This window comes from Penicillium chermesinum (genome assembly GCF_028974085.1).
Source record: "Penicillium chermesinum strain IBT 19713 chromosome Unknown utg000004l:1.0-3345178.0:1.0-3348027.0, whole genome shotgun sequence".
NCBI lineage: Eukaryota > Fungi > Ascomycota > Eurotiomycetes > Eurotiales > Aspergillaceae > Penicillium > Penicillium chermesinum.
The window spans coordinates 3,080,222-3,094,986 of record NW_026695314.1 but is presented as its reverse complement, the minus strand read 5'-3'; the positions used below and the strand labels follow the sequence as shown (position 1 = coordinate 3,094,986).

The following is a 14,765-nucleotide window of genomic DNA, read 5'->3' as shown; positions in this document are numbered from 1 at the left end:
TTTTATAGCGCAGTTGCAGGATCCACTATTTCCAATGGAACAAGGTACCTTTTTTATCGAACAGGAAAAACAGGTAACCCTGGGACGGTTTCGCATGATATTATGCTTTCTACAATGCGGGATCTCTTTTAGACCACTCAATCTTGGGCTGGACCATGGAACTCGACCGCAGGGGCAACTTGATTCAGACACCGCCGGCTGCGCTACGGGACTAGTATGTAGATGGTTGATTGCACCGCGATTCCAATACTGCAGTATTCCCTATTGGGCGTAGTCCAGTATTCCATGTATCGTCACAATGACAAGTTGAACACTGAGAATGAGACCCCCCATTAGGATGGCACTTTCCGTTCCTTTCGTGTTTTCTTTGGTGGAACAGAGCAATACTTTCTTTTTGTTTCGAATGTCAGATTCGACCTTGCTATAGAAACTCATTACTCAAATTACATCGCTAGGCTTTGCCACGTAGCACTGCATCAGTGGGTTCTTATGGACATAAATGCCGATGATGGCTGTACACGGCATTATTCAAATGACGATCATGTAGGCTAGTTCAGATCTCTTTCAGTCCGTTCTCTGTCTACTGATCGGCCAGCCAGGTGCCCCATACGCACACGAGTTCTAGCGGACGATCAGAAAGATTCGGTCTAATGGGCACGGAATTGCCAATTCATAGTGCCATCTACATGCATAGTCTCTCATGATGACCGAGGTGCCTGCCCCCCAAGCGGCAAGCTCTATCATGGTGCAGAACGTTGAAATCCAAACTTTTAGGTTATACCCGGCAGAAGAGCCGCTGTCTGGTTTGTTGACCACTAGTATCAATGCACTTTCTTCCTAAAACCTACATCTTGGAAGATCTTCTAGTGTCGGAGATGTTGCTAATTAAGCAACGAACTATCTGACTATCATATAACTGGAACCAGGGTTTGTCGAGGGCAGGCTTGCTGTAGCTACAGATCAATATCCTCAGTCTTATTTCTATCATTTTTCAAAGGTATTTATCATGGCCCCAGAACCAGTCAGCAAAACTCAAAGTGGTTCCATCTCCACACCATCTGCGATAACAGCTTATCGGCATGGTCAGCTGATTCGGCCCGGCTCCCCCTTTCATCTTCCGTAATTTCGAGACCACTTACCTGTCAATTGCTCCTATCATGTCTGCGAAGAGCCGCACCCTAGAATTGGGCAATGTGCTGGTGGTCGGAGGATGTGGGTTCCTGGGGTGGCACATCGTCGATCACTTGCTGAACTTTCCCTCGGAGACCGATCCCACTGTCGCATTGCCCAAGATCGAGGGTGATGCGCGATTCGAATTCCCAAGCCTAGCCTCACGCTATCCGACCTACAATGCCAACGTGTCTGTCGTCGATTTGCGTACCTCTAATAACCGCCTGCCCGGTGCGACCTACTACGAGGGGGACATCACCTCTGTCGACTCCATGATGGAGGTTTTCCGCGCCGTCAAGCCCACCGTGGTGATCCACACCGCAACTCCCTCCGTTCTCCATGCCAGCAAAGAGATGCTGCACAAGGTCAATGTGGACGGTACCCGGACACTTGTTCAGGTGGCTGGGGGTGAGCACGGCGACTGGGGTGGCAAGTGCAAGGCCTTCGTCTACACTAGTTCCGCCTCGGTGGTCCACGACACTGAGAGCGACCTGATCCATGTCACTGAGGAATGGCCATTGATCCGAGGCGAAAGGCAAAAGGAGTACTACTCAGAGACCAAGGTAAGAGACTCGCTCAAGTGCTCACAGCGTTTGAGCCCGTAAATGCGTCCTAGCGTCAAGCTAATGCTCGGATTCCCTTCTCTGCTTTAGGCCGATGCCGAGGAACTCGTTCTGAAGTACAACCGTCAATCGCCAAGTGGCATGGTAACCTGCGCCATCCGTCCTGCTGGTATTCTTGGAGAAAAAGACGCAACCGTTTCCTTCAAGATGACCCAGCTGGGCTACGAGGGGTCACCGTTCGTGCTGAAGATGCAATTGGGTGACAACAATAACCTATTCGATTTCACCTACGTCGGGAATATCGCTTACGCGCATATGCTAGCCGCATTCCGCCTCGTGGCCACCTACGACCGGTATGAGACCAGCAAAAGCGGACTTCTGGACCACGAGAGAGTTGATGGAGAAGCTTTCAATATCACCAATGACTCCCCCCATCTATTTCTGGGATGCCGCGCACTACATGTGGGCATTGGTGGGCAAAGTGGTAGAGCCACAGCAGGTCTGGGCATTGCCCGAAGGTCTCCTAGGCCCTATTGGTGGCTTACTCGAGGGGCTCATGGGCCTTTTCGGTAAAACTCCCTCGTTGACCCGCCGCCAAGTTCGATACTCGTGCATGACCCGATACTACTCTGTCGAGAAGGCTAAGTTCCGCTTGGCTTACCTACCAGTCGTCCCGGTGGATGAGGGCATTGCCCGTGCTGTTGGGTACGTGGCCGCGCAGCGTAAAGAGAGTCAAGGTAAGAAGGCTCAATAAGCAAAGGGATTGCTGAGGAAGGGCGAAAATGTCTATATTACGTAATAATCAGCCTGCAAGGCGGCTTTCTTGCTGCAAACTGAGGGGGAATGCCATGTATTTAAGAGATGTGGTTTCTGATGTTGAGAGTATTAAAAAGGTTCTAGGGCCTATTCTTTCATTATGAGCAGGTATAGTCATTGGAGCGTCAAATAAGTCATGTCAAGTCTTCCCCTCCGAGTTACCGCCGTAGCCGGACCCAGGGGAGTGCTGGTATAAGTAGCTTCGGGTATATCCGACTCGTCAAACAAAATGCAAATGGAGGGAGGACAAAAAAATCAATCAAATCGAAACTAAGCAGCTGACAGCAATTAATCGGAGTCGCTGCTGCCGTGCTTTGCATCTGGTTCTTTCTGGTGCACTTGCAATGAGCTCACATTCTCAGCTGGAACCACCTGCCCGTCGTGGCGAATAGCCTCAACATCAAAAGCTGCCTTGCTGTGGAAAATGGTTTCCATCTCCTCCAAGCTCTTTCCCTTGGTCTCTTTCACGAACATGAAGACCAGAACAGCCATAATAACATCTAAGACGGCATAGAAGAGGAAGGTGTACGTGCTCCAGGCACTGATCATATATGGAGTAGTCAAGGAGAAGAGAAAGTTGAACAGCCACTGGGTTGACACGGCAACAGAGGAGCCGATCTCCCGGATTCGGGAAGGGAAGATCTGGAGAGGGTTAGTCAGTCAAAAGTCTCAAGATCTCAGAGGAGATGAAATGATATTACCTCTGTTGTATACGGCCACGGCAAGGGACCCCAACCGAACTGATAGATGGAGTTGGTGATGAAGATCATGGCGACGGTGGCAATTCCAGCAGAGGAGGGATTGCCCTCTGCATCAAGCGAGTCGGTCGTTTTGTTCAGAATGACCACAATGACGAAGCAGAGTGCCATCAACAGGTTGGTAACCCATAAAGTCGGCTTACGTCCCCACATTTCTGAGAAGAACAAGATATAAGTTCCGACCGTCACGAACTTCTCTGCGCCGAAAAGTCCAGTGACCAACAGTGACCGCTGCGAGTCGTCACCGACAATCAGCTTGAAGAACTGGGGACCGTAGTACGCCAGGGCGGTCATGCCAGTGCATTGCTGGCCGCAGAAGATGAAGAAGGCAAGCAACAGACGATATCGGTTAGCGGGTTCCAACAACTCGCGCTTCTTCAAGCCTTCCGTTGCTTTCAACTCTTCTTGCAAACCAATTTGGATTTCATTGAACTCGGCGTGGACCTCAGGGCCTGTTCAGCTCACGGACGTTAGTATACCATACAAGGGTGGTATGAGTATGCGGTGGGCTAATACTAACCCTCACTGGCACGCATCCACGACAGGCTTTGGAATGCCTCTTCCGTGCGTCCTTTCTTTGCGAGCCAGCGGCAGCTCTCCGGCTGGGTGAACAGGCCAATAGCCAGGATAGCAGCTGGCACCATCTGAAGACCGACTGGAATCTGCCACTGCTTGGACTGACCAGGCAGCGTGACCTGTACGCCGTAGTCAATCCAGTAGCTGACCAGGACACCCGCAGAGAACAGCCACTGGACGCCCGATCCGACCATGCCTCTGATTTCCTTGGGAGCCATTTCGGCGCTGTAGGTGGGAACTACCGCAGTGGCTCCACCGAGACCCAGGCCCGAGACTACACGACCGATATAGAAGCAGACCAGGGAGTGCGACGGCACAACCTGCAATACGACGCCGATGCAGAATAGAGTCAATGCGGACTGGAGGGTCTTTTTACGGCCATAACGCTCCGAGATGGGGAAAATGCCTAACGCGGCGAAGAAAGCTCCCACGTTCTGCAAACTGACCATGACTGCAGAGACGGTGGTCTTATCTGTATATCCAAAATCATGTTCGTAGGTCTGAAAGGTTAGGATCCCCCCTGGGATAATAGCGTTAGCAACGCCGCCGGTCGCAGATCTGGGGTGGAAGCAAAGCACATACCAACAATGCCTGTGTCATAACCAAAGAGAAAGCCAGCCAGACAAATGAAGAAACCAAAGAAATATGCCCGCAAAGCACCCAGCTTCGTCCCGTTAAGCTTCGCCATGGTCAAGGTAGAGAGGTGGTGAGAACTGTAAGGAGACCAGGATTGCCCTAGATACAACGGGCGCAACTGGAATTCTTAAGACAGCATACGAAAAGGGCCCAAAAATTTTTGGGGAAAAATCTAAAAATCTAAAAATCCTCAACTCACATTAAACTACCTTCGAATCAGGCACCTCGTGGCTCGATCCCTCAATGGGGGTCGCGTCCCGGGTGTAGATCCAGCGAGAGCACGCAACCGTCCGGGGATGATTTCGCCATCGCACGCCATGGGAACCGGGGGCCATTTTGCCTATCAGAGGCCCTAGTTGAGCCGCCATACTAGATCCAAGTCTTTGACAGCTTCGATGTTGAATCCTCTTTCCAGTGGGATTACTACAACTCCCGGGTCTCTCATCTCGCATCTCGCATCTCGCACCTCGCATCTCGATTCTCTGGCAAGAGGCGCAACCCCAGACTTACCAGGATCGTCCCGTCTTCTCCGCATTCTGCTCCAGCCCAGGAAAAACTGGAGCCGAGCTGCCCCACTTCCTGACTTCATGCCGCCCCGGGGATTGTAACGTCTTATCTGTCGGCTCGTCGCTTAGTCCAGACCCAAGCTTTGGAGATAGTCTGGCTCTGTGACTGCAACTGCGACCTTTTGTCACCTTTTGGGGCCCGAAGGTTTGTAATTCTGAACCCTTGATGCCCGGCTTCGCGGCTTCCCCCCTTACAGATGGGACACCAATCAGCGGCGTATGATCCATCGGCTATCGGCTATCGCGATCACGCGTCTCCAGCACCAGAAACGAATTAACATTGGCTTACCCGTTCATGCCTAAAATGCCTGGGTCTATGAGATATAACCGGTCGTACTGAACTGAAAGCTGCCAAGGCTTCCCTTGAGAATAGTCACTACATGGTGGAATTCCTAGGGAACGGCTGCCAAGGTCTGATATTCTGGTTTCCTATTGAAGTCGGGGCCCGTCGAGCAGAGCAACCGATGGTACCTACGTAGCCCGGGCTCTGCTGACGTGAACGGACCTCATGTCCACTGGGTGGGCTGAGCAATAAGCTCCACTTTCTCCGCCATGTGTTCAAGTATGCGTCTGTGTCCGTCCACATGTTCACTACCCGTAGCTTGGTGTTCCCATCCTCCACCAGGGCACTCGCGTTAACATCCTTGCCTTGGATTCGGTGGATGCCCATTCTTTTATCGGCTGGGCCATTGAACACTCTGGGCCCGAGGTACTTGCCCCTCTTCAACAAGGAATACAGTGCAAGAACGACAGATATCATGTCGAGAAACCCATGCAACAGAGCTAGCGTTCAGAACGAACCAAAACCGTTCGAGAGAGAAAAAGGTCGCTCAGTAAGAACCCTGCCCCTCTCCCAGGTCACAAAACACCATTATCGCTCTGCGGCGGATGTACTCTATGATAAATTCTTCTACGAGTAGGAGGGCACATGGAAACCAAGGAAAAGGAATTCCCTTTTGGGGAAAAATACGGGGTAGATTAATTGCATGTTGATTGGTTGGAATATCTGTACTATTAGCGTGAGGCCTATCGTTGATTGCAATCTGGATATTGCCCGGCCACGGTATCGTCCTCCAATGGGTGTCTGTCCATTCTTAGCAACAAGCTTCTTGACCACGAAGATCAAAACGGGTCGAGAGGCCTCATAGTGGGCTCAACTAGAAAATATATATTGATGATAAAGAGTTTCATGATGGGGTCAGGCTTTTTAGAAAGGAAAATGGCCGCCTAAGGAACACCTGCTAACTACAAATTAAGAAGGGATAAATTCATCATGTTAAAGTCCATTCTCAAACTGCAATAATTTATGAAACTAAACTCCCTAGAACCATGTTGTAGCGGCTGGCACCTTACACAAGTCGACGGAGCAGAGCGCGAAGAACTTTATCCTGCTTGGCAATAGCCTTGCTGAGGATTCGTCCATGGTGGGCCGTATAATCCGTCAGCTGTTTACGGTTCTGAAATTTCGGGGGGCATTTGTTCGCATCCCAGCAATCTAAGAGATCCACAATGTTCACATGGACAGTAGCTATGGCCTGAGAAAGAAAGACTAATGTGAGAAACACGGTCATGTTCATGCTAGGGAAATTATGGCGTTTACCTGTTTGCACTTTCTGATGGAGGCCAAGTCACCCTGGATCTGGAGTTTGCCGCACAGCTTTTGCCAAGTTTCAAGATCAGTGGTGCGTGATCCAATAAGCCTGTCGTACTCCGCATTCATGCAGGCGTTCCACCGTTTCTTCCAGGTTTTAGAGCCTTTTTTCCAATGACGCTGTTCAGCAAGACGATAGAACTCCTTGCTGACGGGATTGTAGATGCAATAATCAAATTCGGGAAATTGATCAAAGAAAGGATTTGGCGTGAGGGTTGGAAGAGAGATGTTGGTCCTCATAGTGCTTTTTGTTGAAGAAGAAAACTGTCGATGTCTGCTATCTTGAGAAGTTGGGAGTAGGTCAAGAACGGCCCTGGGCTGAAAGGTAAATCGATGGTAAACCGGAAGAGGAAGCTTCTAAGGTGGCTGAAGAAGATATTTATAGGGTCGACTGGTACAAACAAGAGCGACCGGCCACTTCCGTTGCAAACGAACTACAAATCGCCCGATCTCTGACCTCGGGGTTTTCCATCAGAGCAACCTAGTTCCATGTTCAGGAGCCAGTAGAAGCACGGAGGTTCCTGCCTTGGCCTAGCGATGATATGAAACAGCAAGAAGCGCTTCGTGGTCCATACTACGGAAAGAACTACTGGAGTAACGGCTCGCTCAGGAGGTCGAGATTCCCTGGATGAGTTATGTTTCGATCTACAAATCTTCAACAGCGTGGCTGTCTCTCATAGATGCCTGCCTCAGTAGACTCTCGGCTGCTAGCCGGGTCTCTATTTGCTGCTCTCTTCGGGATCTTGGTTGTTTACTCCTGGTTTCCACTTGATGCACAGTTTGATTATGTGGTGGTGGGTGGAGGGACGGCAGGTATCACAATCAGTGCTCGTCTGGCCCAGCATGGGTTTCGAGTTGCAGTGGTAGAAGCAGGAGGCTATTATGAACTCAAATTCCCAATATGCCGCGTTCCAGGCGCGGCGACAGTTGGGGCTGGCTCCAGCATCACCACAGCCACGGCAGTGGATTGGAAGTTCGAAGTCCACGGGGTTCCTGGGGCAGCCTATCGTGATATCCACTATCCCAGAGGCAAATGCATGGGTGGCTCGTAGGTTCTGGGCGCTCTACAGCATGGACGTGGACTGACGCTTGCTTTTCCACCGTTCCAGGTCAGCCCTGAATTTCATGATGTACCAAAGGTCTGAGCCATTATTTCAGATTCCTTGACGAGATACTTATTTGTAACCAGGCCATCCAGAGATACTATGAAAAAATGGGCGGAGCTTGTCGGCGATCCAAGTTATCTGTTCGAAAACACCCTTGCCTTTTTTCAAAAGACCGTGTCTTTCACACCACCGGGACTTCGCTCCGGAAATGTTTCAACACTCTACAACTCATCTGCCTTTTTGGACAGCGGCCAGCCTCTACACGTGTCATACCCATTGTGTCCAATGACTTTCTCGGTGTCATCGCGGCGCGCTTTCACCGAAGCCGGCATAAATGAGGCTCAGGACTTCAACAGCGGGTCTCTTATGGGCCATCAGTTCTGTTCGATGACAATTCGGCCGAGCGACTGGTCACGAAGTAGCTCGGAAGCCGCTTTTTTCCAGGCGCCTCAAGGCTTGGGAAATTTGACTGTCTATCAGAAAACCTTGGCCCAAATGATAATTTTCGACAAAGACAAGCGCGCTATTGGCGTACGGGTGCGAAACATATTGGATTTCACCTTGAAAGCAGCACGAGAAGTGATCGTCTCCGCAGGGGCATTCCAATCACCCCAGCTGCTGATGGTGTCTGGGATCGGCCCTGCTGAAACACTACATGAGCACAATATCACTGTTCTTGCTGATCGCCCTGGAGTGGGTCAAAACATGTGGGACCATATTTTCTTTGGGCCTTCCTACCCAGTCTCAGTAGATACCTTTACCAAAATGACGCAAGACTCATGGTATTTCTTAACCCAGGTTTTCAACTATTTTATCCTCAAAAGAGGCATCCTCACGAACCCATCCACAGACTACCTAGCGTTCGAGAAGCTTCCAAGAGCCCTCCGAACCACTTTATCTGATCGGAACGAAGCGGACCTGTCTTGGTTCCCAGCCGACTGGCCTGAGCTGGAGGTGAGCCCTCGGACCGAGTCTGGAAGTTCTAGGAGGAAGCAGAAACCGAAAGCTAATGTGCTAATAGTACCTTGCTGCTTCTGCTTATGTGGGGAACTTTTCCAACCCGATCTCCGACCAACCTAAGGTTGGGCAATATGGTAGCATCATCGGGAGCCTCGTTGCCCCAACGTCCCGCGGAAATGTCACACTTCGATCAGCGAGCATGAATGACCTCCCTGTCATCAACCCAAATTGGCTGGAAACGGAAACAGACCAAAAGCTTGCTGTTGCAGCCTACAAACGTATCCGTGAAGTCTTCCACACCAAGGCAATGGCTTCTGTCCTTACCGGCCCCGAATATTTCCCCGGAGTCGCTGTCCAGGCCGACAAAGAGATATTAGATGTCATCAAAAACACAATGATGACAATATATCATACTGCCTGTACGTGCAAAATGGGAAGCTCCAGTGATAGCATGGCAGTCGTTGATAATAAAGCAAGAGTTTTCGGGGTCACTGGACTGCGTGTGGTGGATGCCAGTGCCTTCCCCCTTTTACCACCGGGTCACCCCCAGTCAACTGTTTGTATGTGGTAATTCCTACATTCGGGTTCATATAAAGGGACTCAAACTGATTCGTGTTCTTCTAGATATGCTTGCAGAAAAGATCGCTGCCGACATCATCTCCCGTTGACCAGGATGCAGCTCTTGAGACATTCTTTTGCTTGTCAACATCCATTCTGTTCGTAATGCCGTGAATATCGCGGAGCCGGCCCCGACGGTTATTCCAGCTCACTTCGTTGTATTAATAAATTCACCAAGTCTCTTCTAAGTACATTTGGTTAAGCGTACTAAACATGTTGTAATCGCTTGGAAGGCAGTCAGGCGAGAATGCAAAGCCAAGATTATTTGCGAACAGCTCTTCTGAGTTGGCAAAGATTTGAGCAGCCGCAGGAGCATTGGGGTCGTCATGGATCGCATTCGAGATAGGTGGATAAGAAAGGCCGTTATATTGGCGCGGAATAATGTATGGGACGTTGAGCATTGGTGGCCACTCTAAGGCTGTGTCTTTGGGGTCGAGGAATCTATCGAAAACTTCACCTGGTGGAGACGGTAGTTTTGGCATAGCAGAGATATCAGCGCTTGGGGTTGGGCAGACACAAGCATTTTCACCGCTATGACCACAACTTTGTGGCAGCAATGGAAGGGAGTCACCTCCATAGCGCTGGAGATAGACTCTCTCGAGGTTGCGCCCAATTCGCTTTGCAGTGTTCCAAGAAGTGGACAGTTCCCTCAGCACCTGTAAGCAAAGCATGACAGCATGGTGAGGAGAGACAGTAGGCGAGGCCTCATCTCCTGGCTTGGGTTTGGGTACCATAGCACAGCATCGCTCGATTATGATCAATGCAAAGGATAACGTGCAGTGAGTTGCAGTGACAGGGCTGAGTTTAAAGCTGCCAAAGACTTTTCGATATTTCTGAGAGATGAAGCACATCGCTCGCACCGAAGCATTGCAGGTTTCGAACGCCTTTTGTATTCGCTTTTGTATGCAAGCCTGAGGAGTTTCCTCTCCTGCCGGGCATTCATTGGTAGGGCTGCTTGCCTTATCACCATATGGCTCGAATCCCTTGATGAACGGCCCACAAAGCAGTATTACCACAGTATGATAGACCATGCAAAGCGTATAGACATGTGGGAATCGAGATGGTCCACTGGGTCGCACCAACTTGAGCTCAGAAGGAAGGTCGTACAGCCAAGTTTTCAATTCGAGAATGCAGGAGTCGAAGAATGCAAACCTTTGATGCGAGGTACTCAAAGGCTTCGGAGACCATCTGGGGATTGAGTTATCAGCAAAGTCATGCGAGATAATTTTCCAAAGCGCAGAATTCCGTACAGGGATAGAAGAATCTTCTCGAGGATTTGACACAGATCTATCATCGACTTGTGTAGTTGCACAACATCCTTTTGAGACGCAGCTCGTGGCTGCCCATTAGCAGATAGCAGAACGGTATTAGAAGCGCACTGAATATAAGGCTTGTTGACGGCTCCTTGACAATCCTATATAGATCCATTAGAATTTTGACAGGGGAAGGAAATCTGGGTTGAGCATACGAGCAATGTACAGACTCGGCCTGTATAACTCGCTGCCAGCTTATCGTGGCAGTACAAAGCCCAGTAAATTTGCCTCCGCAGCTCAATTTCGATCTCCGGGAGGGCAACTGTACCAGGAAGAACGGCCGGGTCCATGTTGAGCCCCATATCGATGGCTAGTCGATTTGCCATGCCTTGATGAAGCCAGCCTGCTGCGTCGTGTCCCATGGCCTTTCGATAGATTAGCATCTAGTCAACGAAGTTCTATACGAAATATCGGAGGTCAACTCACAATGTAAACCACGCTCATGATCGCCAACGACTGTATGGTGGTAATCTTCGGCCATCGCAGATCGTTTTGAATCAAACGCTCGGCTTCTAAGATAAATGCCTTTCCGGCAGTGTTGGAGTCATTTGGATCTGTGCGGACTTCCAAGCGATCGCAATACCTCGACCCAAGGGCAAGAATGCAATTTAAGAGAAGAGGACTGCAATAGCGACCGCCGCTTGCCAGACTATCGCGGAACAGCTGTTCATTGACGACTTGCAGCCAAGGCTGATCCCACTCAAAATAAAGATCAATCAAATAGGCTTGCAGCTCCTCCGATATCCAACTGTGCTCCGAGGAATGACTCCGAGGTCCAAAGACTTGCGATTCGTCTAAATCCAGTTGCTTTGTGTAGTATTGCGAGGATAGTGTGGAGGATTCCCGTGGGAAGACACAACCACTGATACAGGAAGCATCCGTTTGTTTCACATCATCACTCGGAGATTCTACAGGGTCAGCTGGGGCGTGTCACCTAAAGAGCGGATTACTTTACCATTTGACGAAGACTGGAACAACAGGCGCCCACTAGTAGGGCCGAAATATCGGACTTCCCCATCTTGATCAAAGTTCAATGATTCGTCTAAAGTAAGAGCACCGTCAAATGTGAGACAGAAATCCTCCATGTTCGACCCAGCATCCCCATGCGGGGTTGCTGTTCGATTGTTCGGATCATCTTCGGCTAGCAACTGAGCAATAGAAGCATCAGCATCAATTCCGTTATTCTGCAAGACCTTTTCAAGCAGCTCGATTCTATTGCGCAGCATCACCACGTAAGATTTGGGTGCAGGCTGTCTTCCATCCTCCGCAGTGGAGTATTGACACCGAACACCTCGGTCAAGACAGCGTGCGCATGACGGCCGGACACCATCACACTGAATCAGCTATCGGTTAGTGGCTTTCGAGACTCATATGTAGCATAACAGGTAAAAACTGTACCTTTGCCCTTCGCCTGCGACATTCCTCACAAGCTCTTGAGGTATATTTCCTACCAGTGCGCTTTCGACGTGCCGCAGACTCATCTACTGTACTAGTAGGAATATCTGGTGCCGTGATCGATGTCATTATGGGTCAAGTCAGAGAGGTTCCTCTACTTTCGTAACATCCTTCTTTTAATCTATTAGGTTGATGTGAAGGCCAAACCCACCTGGACAGGCGACGTTAGGTTTCCAGCATGAACTTAATGTCGCCCAGAGATATCGATGGATTACAAAGCGGTTTCCTTGAAGCCTCAGTTATAAGGCAATGACCGTGCGCTTTCCGCTTGACACCTGAGGCAGAGACCGAGCCAAAAGACTTACTGCGTACAGATTGACTTTGTCACGGCCCATCCAGTTTCACTACGAGACATGCTTAGAACCTGTGGTTTCAGGCAAAACGATGAGCTGGTGTAAGATCACTGGCGAACGCCAACTCCCGCAAAATTGTCTGTGAACGATCTGTCCCGTCATTGGTGCTCCATAATAGCATTCTAGGAGTCCGAACGGACCGGAAGTATGAGGAGTATGCGCCTATAATACGTAATAGATCTACCGCTCGTGACCTGTTTCCAAGACAGCACAACACGGGCCTGCGTTCCTCTTCCCATGGGACACTAATGCAGAATTTCCATAGGCCAGTGGCAGCCCCGTGCAGTCCTTGGGATGCCTCCCCACAGTGGAGAGGAAGGCGAAGCATAAAGTTTACTCGGGGAGTATCGCTGTCCTGGGTCAGCGACTGGAAGTTACAGCCAGTCATGGGTGTGGGAAGGGATGATATTGAGTTTTGACCACAAACGGGTGATGTATTCACTGGACGGTACGGGGGATGGATTTATGAGGTCAACACTCATGATTTCAAACCGTCGAACATTCGAGTTCGGAGGTCAACCAGGGCCATCAGGTGATGCTACCCCGCAAACATGAATATCTTAAAAGCGTGAGAAAAAAAAAAGTGTGTGGAGTCGAATTGGTCCACCTCAACCTAGCATTCTCATGTGCAGATCTGCCATTCTTGTCCAAGATGGTTTCCCTGCATTCTGGCTGATATGGCGGCCGGTAAGGGATTGCAACAACAAGAACCCGGCTTGGTTCGAGGATGGGTTGGTGCAACCTGGTAGCCCACTCCACAATGGCCTTCTGACTTCTGTGTTTCTCGAGGGCCACATTCATACACGCGCTGATCTCAGCGTAAGCAGTCTGAAGGGACAAAAGGCATGCTGATCTGCTGCCTCAGACAGCGGACAAGTGCCGAGGTGTCCTAGTGGAAATACATATGCATTGGAATGACCTAGTCGATAGGCGGGAATAAGGGAAGTGGATGCCGGAATCTGCCAGTGAATCGGACTTGGATCTGATTGGGAGGGGTTGGCCCATCACCATACTCATCGCAGGGCGAGGCGGGGGTCACGGAACGCGCCGCGATACGGTTCAAGTACTATCTACTCGTTATCTGCAGGTAGAGTACCGGAAACTTTCAGTGCGAAGCCATTCAGCCGGCAGCTGGTCCTTCTCCAGACAGGACTCACAGGGAAGTTTCGAATCTTTCTACGGATACTAGATCCACCAAAATTACTAAATACGCAGTAGTAGACCGGAGAATACCTTAGGTTCCCTGTCTAGGGAAATTAGTTTGGACCAAGTTGTACAAAGGGAATCAAAAGATTACAAGATTCGCGTGTTTCATGGCGCAGATTGCAGATGGGTTTGACAGCGGCAGAAAGTACTGCAGACCCGTTCCAGACTCGAAGCCATCCCAGACTGCGTCAGATAGCCCTGTATTCTATTCGATGCGCTCTAGCCTTTGTTCGATATTAGTCAACGTCATGAGCAAGGGTGTGTCAGCGCAAGGTCAAACCTAACTAGCTACTGCGTAAGTTAATTGACTCCTGCGTAGATAAATGGTATGATGTATTATGTCCTTCGAGGGTCTTAATGGCCAGGATATGGTGATGGACTTCCAGAAGGCGGATGATCTTGAAAAAGGTTCCCAGCAGGGCCACTATTCCAAAACCAAACGTCAAAGAGGAGAGAGCCCCCCCCAAAGGCACTAGATTGTCTCAAGTGGTGCAGAAAGCAGAAAACCAACACGCAATTGGTTCTCTGTGGGGCGCTTTTCCCCCCCTGCACCGCCAATCACCACCCATTCTGCTCCCTCCCCCTCTTCTATTCCTCATTCCTTCTCCCTCATTTTTTGTTAACCCTCTGTCAAAGTCAAAGATATCTGCTGAACCCGACCATTCCACAGTCTTCTGTGTGCAGGTAGGACTGGTGTTCTTCCTGCTTCTGCGCGTCCTCTCGGTCGCGCCGTTCCCCGCATAGCCCAACACCTTCGCTCTCCTCCGTCTTCTGATCCAACGCGTTGTCCTCGTCTACATTCTTGTTCTTGTCGAGTCGCTCAACCATTTGCTCGGTTTCTATTCTCTCCTCGAATACAAGCCATGATCTGTTGCTATCACGGATGAATTCCTAGTCTTACGCCCAAGTGAGCACCCGCTCTGCCTCACAGCAGACGGTTGTGCTTGGCTCTGAAGAACCGAATTTTTTTGGTCCTCGTGGTTCGATCCAGACAATTTCAACCGCTTATAATTCTGTG

General features: G+C 50.1%; 6 protein-coding genes across 6 annotated transcripts; 2 read left to right on the top strand and 4 right to left on the bottom strand.

Moving 5' to 3' along the window:
• Positions 1–1,157: 1,157 nt before the first annotated feature.
• Positions 1,158–2,487, top strand: N7468_006073 (C-3 sterol dehydrogenase/C-4 decarboxylase; the record flags this gene model as incomplete). The annotated part of the gene is made up of 3 exons (XM_058475369.1): positions 1,158–1,733; positions 1,824–2,086; positions 2,124–2,487. The coding sequence occupies 3 exons, from the start codon at positions 1,158–1,160 to the stop codon at positions 2,485–2,487; spliced, it is 1,203 nt and encodes a 400-aa protein (XP_058331109.1).
• Positions 2,488–2,837: 350 nt separating this feature from the next.
• Positions 2,838–4,571, bottom strand: N7468_006072 (sugar porter family MFS transporter; the record flags this gene model as incomplete). Its single annotated transcript, XM_058475368.1, has 4 exons — positions 2,838–3,191; positions 3,251–3,759; positions 3,828–4,403; positions 4,466–4,571. 4 exons carry the CDS (start codon positions 4,569–4,571, stop codon positions 2,838–2,840), a joined length of 1,545 nt encoding a protein of 514 aa, XP_058331108.1.
• Positions 4,572–6,434: 1,863 nt separating this feature from the next.
• N7468_006071 (uncharacterized protein) lies at positions 6,435–6,976 on the bottom strand (the record flags this gene model as incomplete). Its single annotated transcript, XM_058475367.1, has 2 exons — positions 6,435–6,620; positions 6,686–6,976. 2 exons carry the CDS (start codon positions 6,974–6,976, stop codon positions 6,435–6,437), a joined length of 477 nt encoding a protein of 158 aa, XP_058331107.1.
• A 440-nt stretch (positions 6,977–7,416) lies between these two features.
• On the top strand, positions 7,417–9,470 carry N7468_006070 (GMC family oxidoreductase; the record flags this gene model as incomplete). Its single annotated transcript, XM_058475366.1, has 5 exons — positions 7,417–7,784; positions 7,846–7,875; positions 7,926–8,796; positions 8,864–9,362; positions 9,427–9,470. The coding sequence occupies 5 exons, from the start codon at positions 7,417–7,419 to the stop codon at positions 9,468–9,470; spliced, it is 1,812 nt and encodes a 603-aa protein (XP_058331106.1).
• Positions 9,471–9,590: 120 nt separating this feature from the next.
• N7468_006069 (uncharacterized protein) lies at positions 9,591–12,257 on the bottom strand (the record flags this gene model as incomplete). The annotated part of the gene is made up of 6 exons (XM_058475365.1): positions 9,591–10,608; positions 10,671–10,834; positions 10,889–11,098; positions 11,160–11,641; positions 11,689–12,067; positions 12,132–12,257. 6 exons carry the CDS (start codon positions 12,255–12,257, stop codon positions 9,591–9,593), a joined length of 2,379 nt encoding a protein of 792 aa, XP_058331105.1.
• A 2,126-nt stretch (positions 12,258–14,383) lies between these two features.
• N7468_006068 (uncharacterized protein) lies at positions 14,384–14,575 on the bottom strand (the record flags this gene model as incomplete). The annotated part of the gene is made up of 1 exon (XM_058475364.1): positions 14,384–14,575. The coding sequence occupies one exon, from the start codon at positions 14,573–14,575 to the stop codon at positions 14,384–14,386; it is 192 nt and encodes a 63-aa protein (XP_058331104.1).
• Positions 14,576–14,765: the final 190 nt, after the last annotated feature.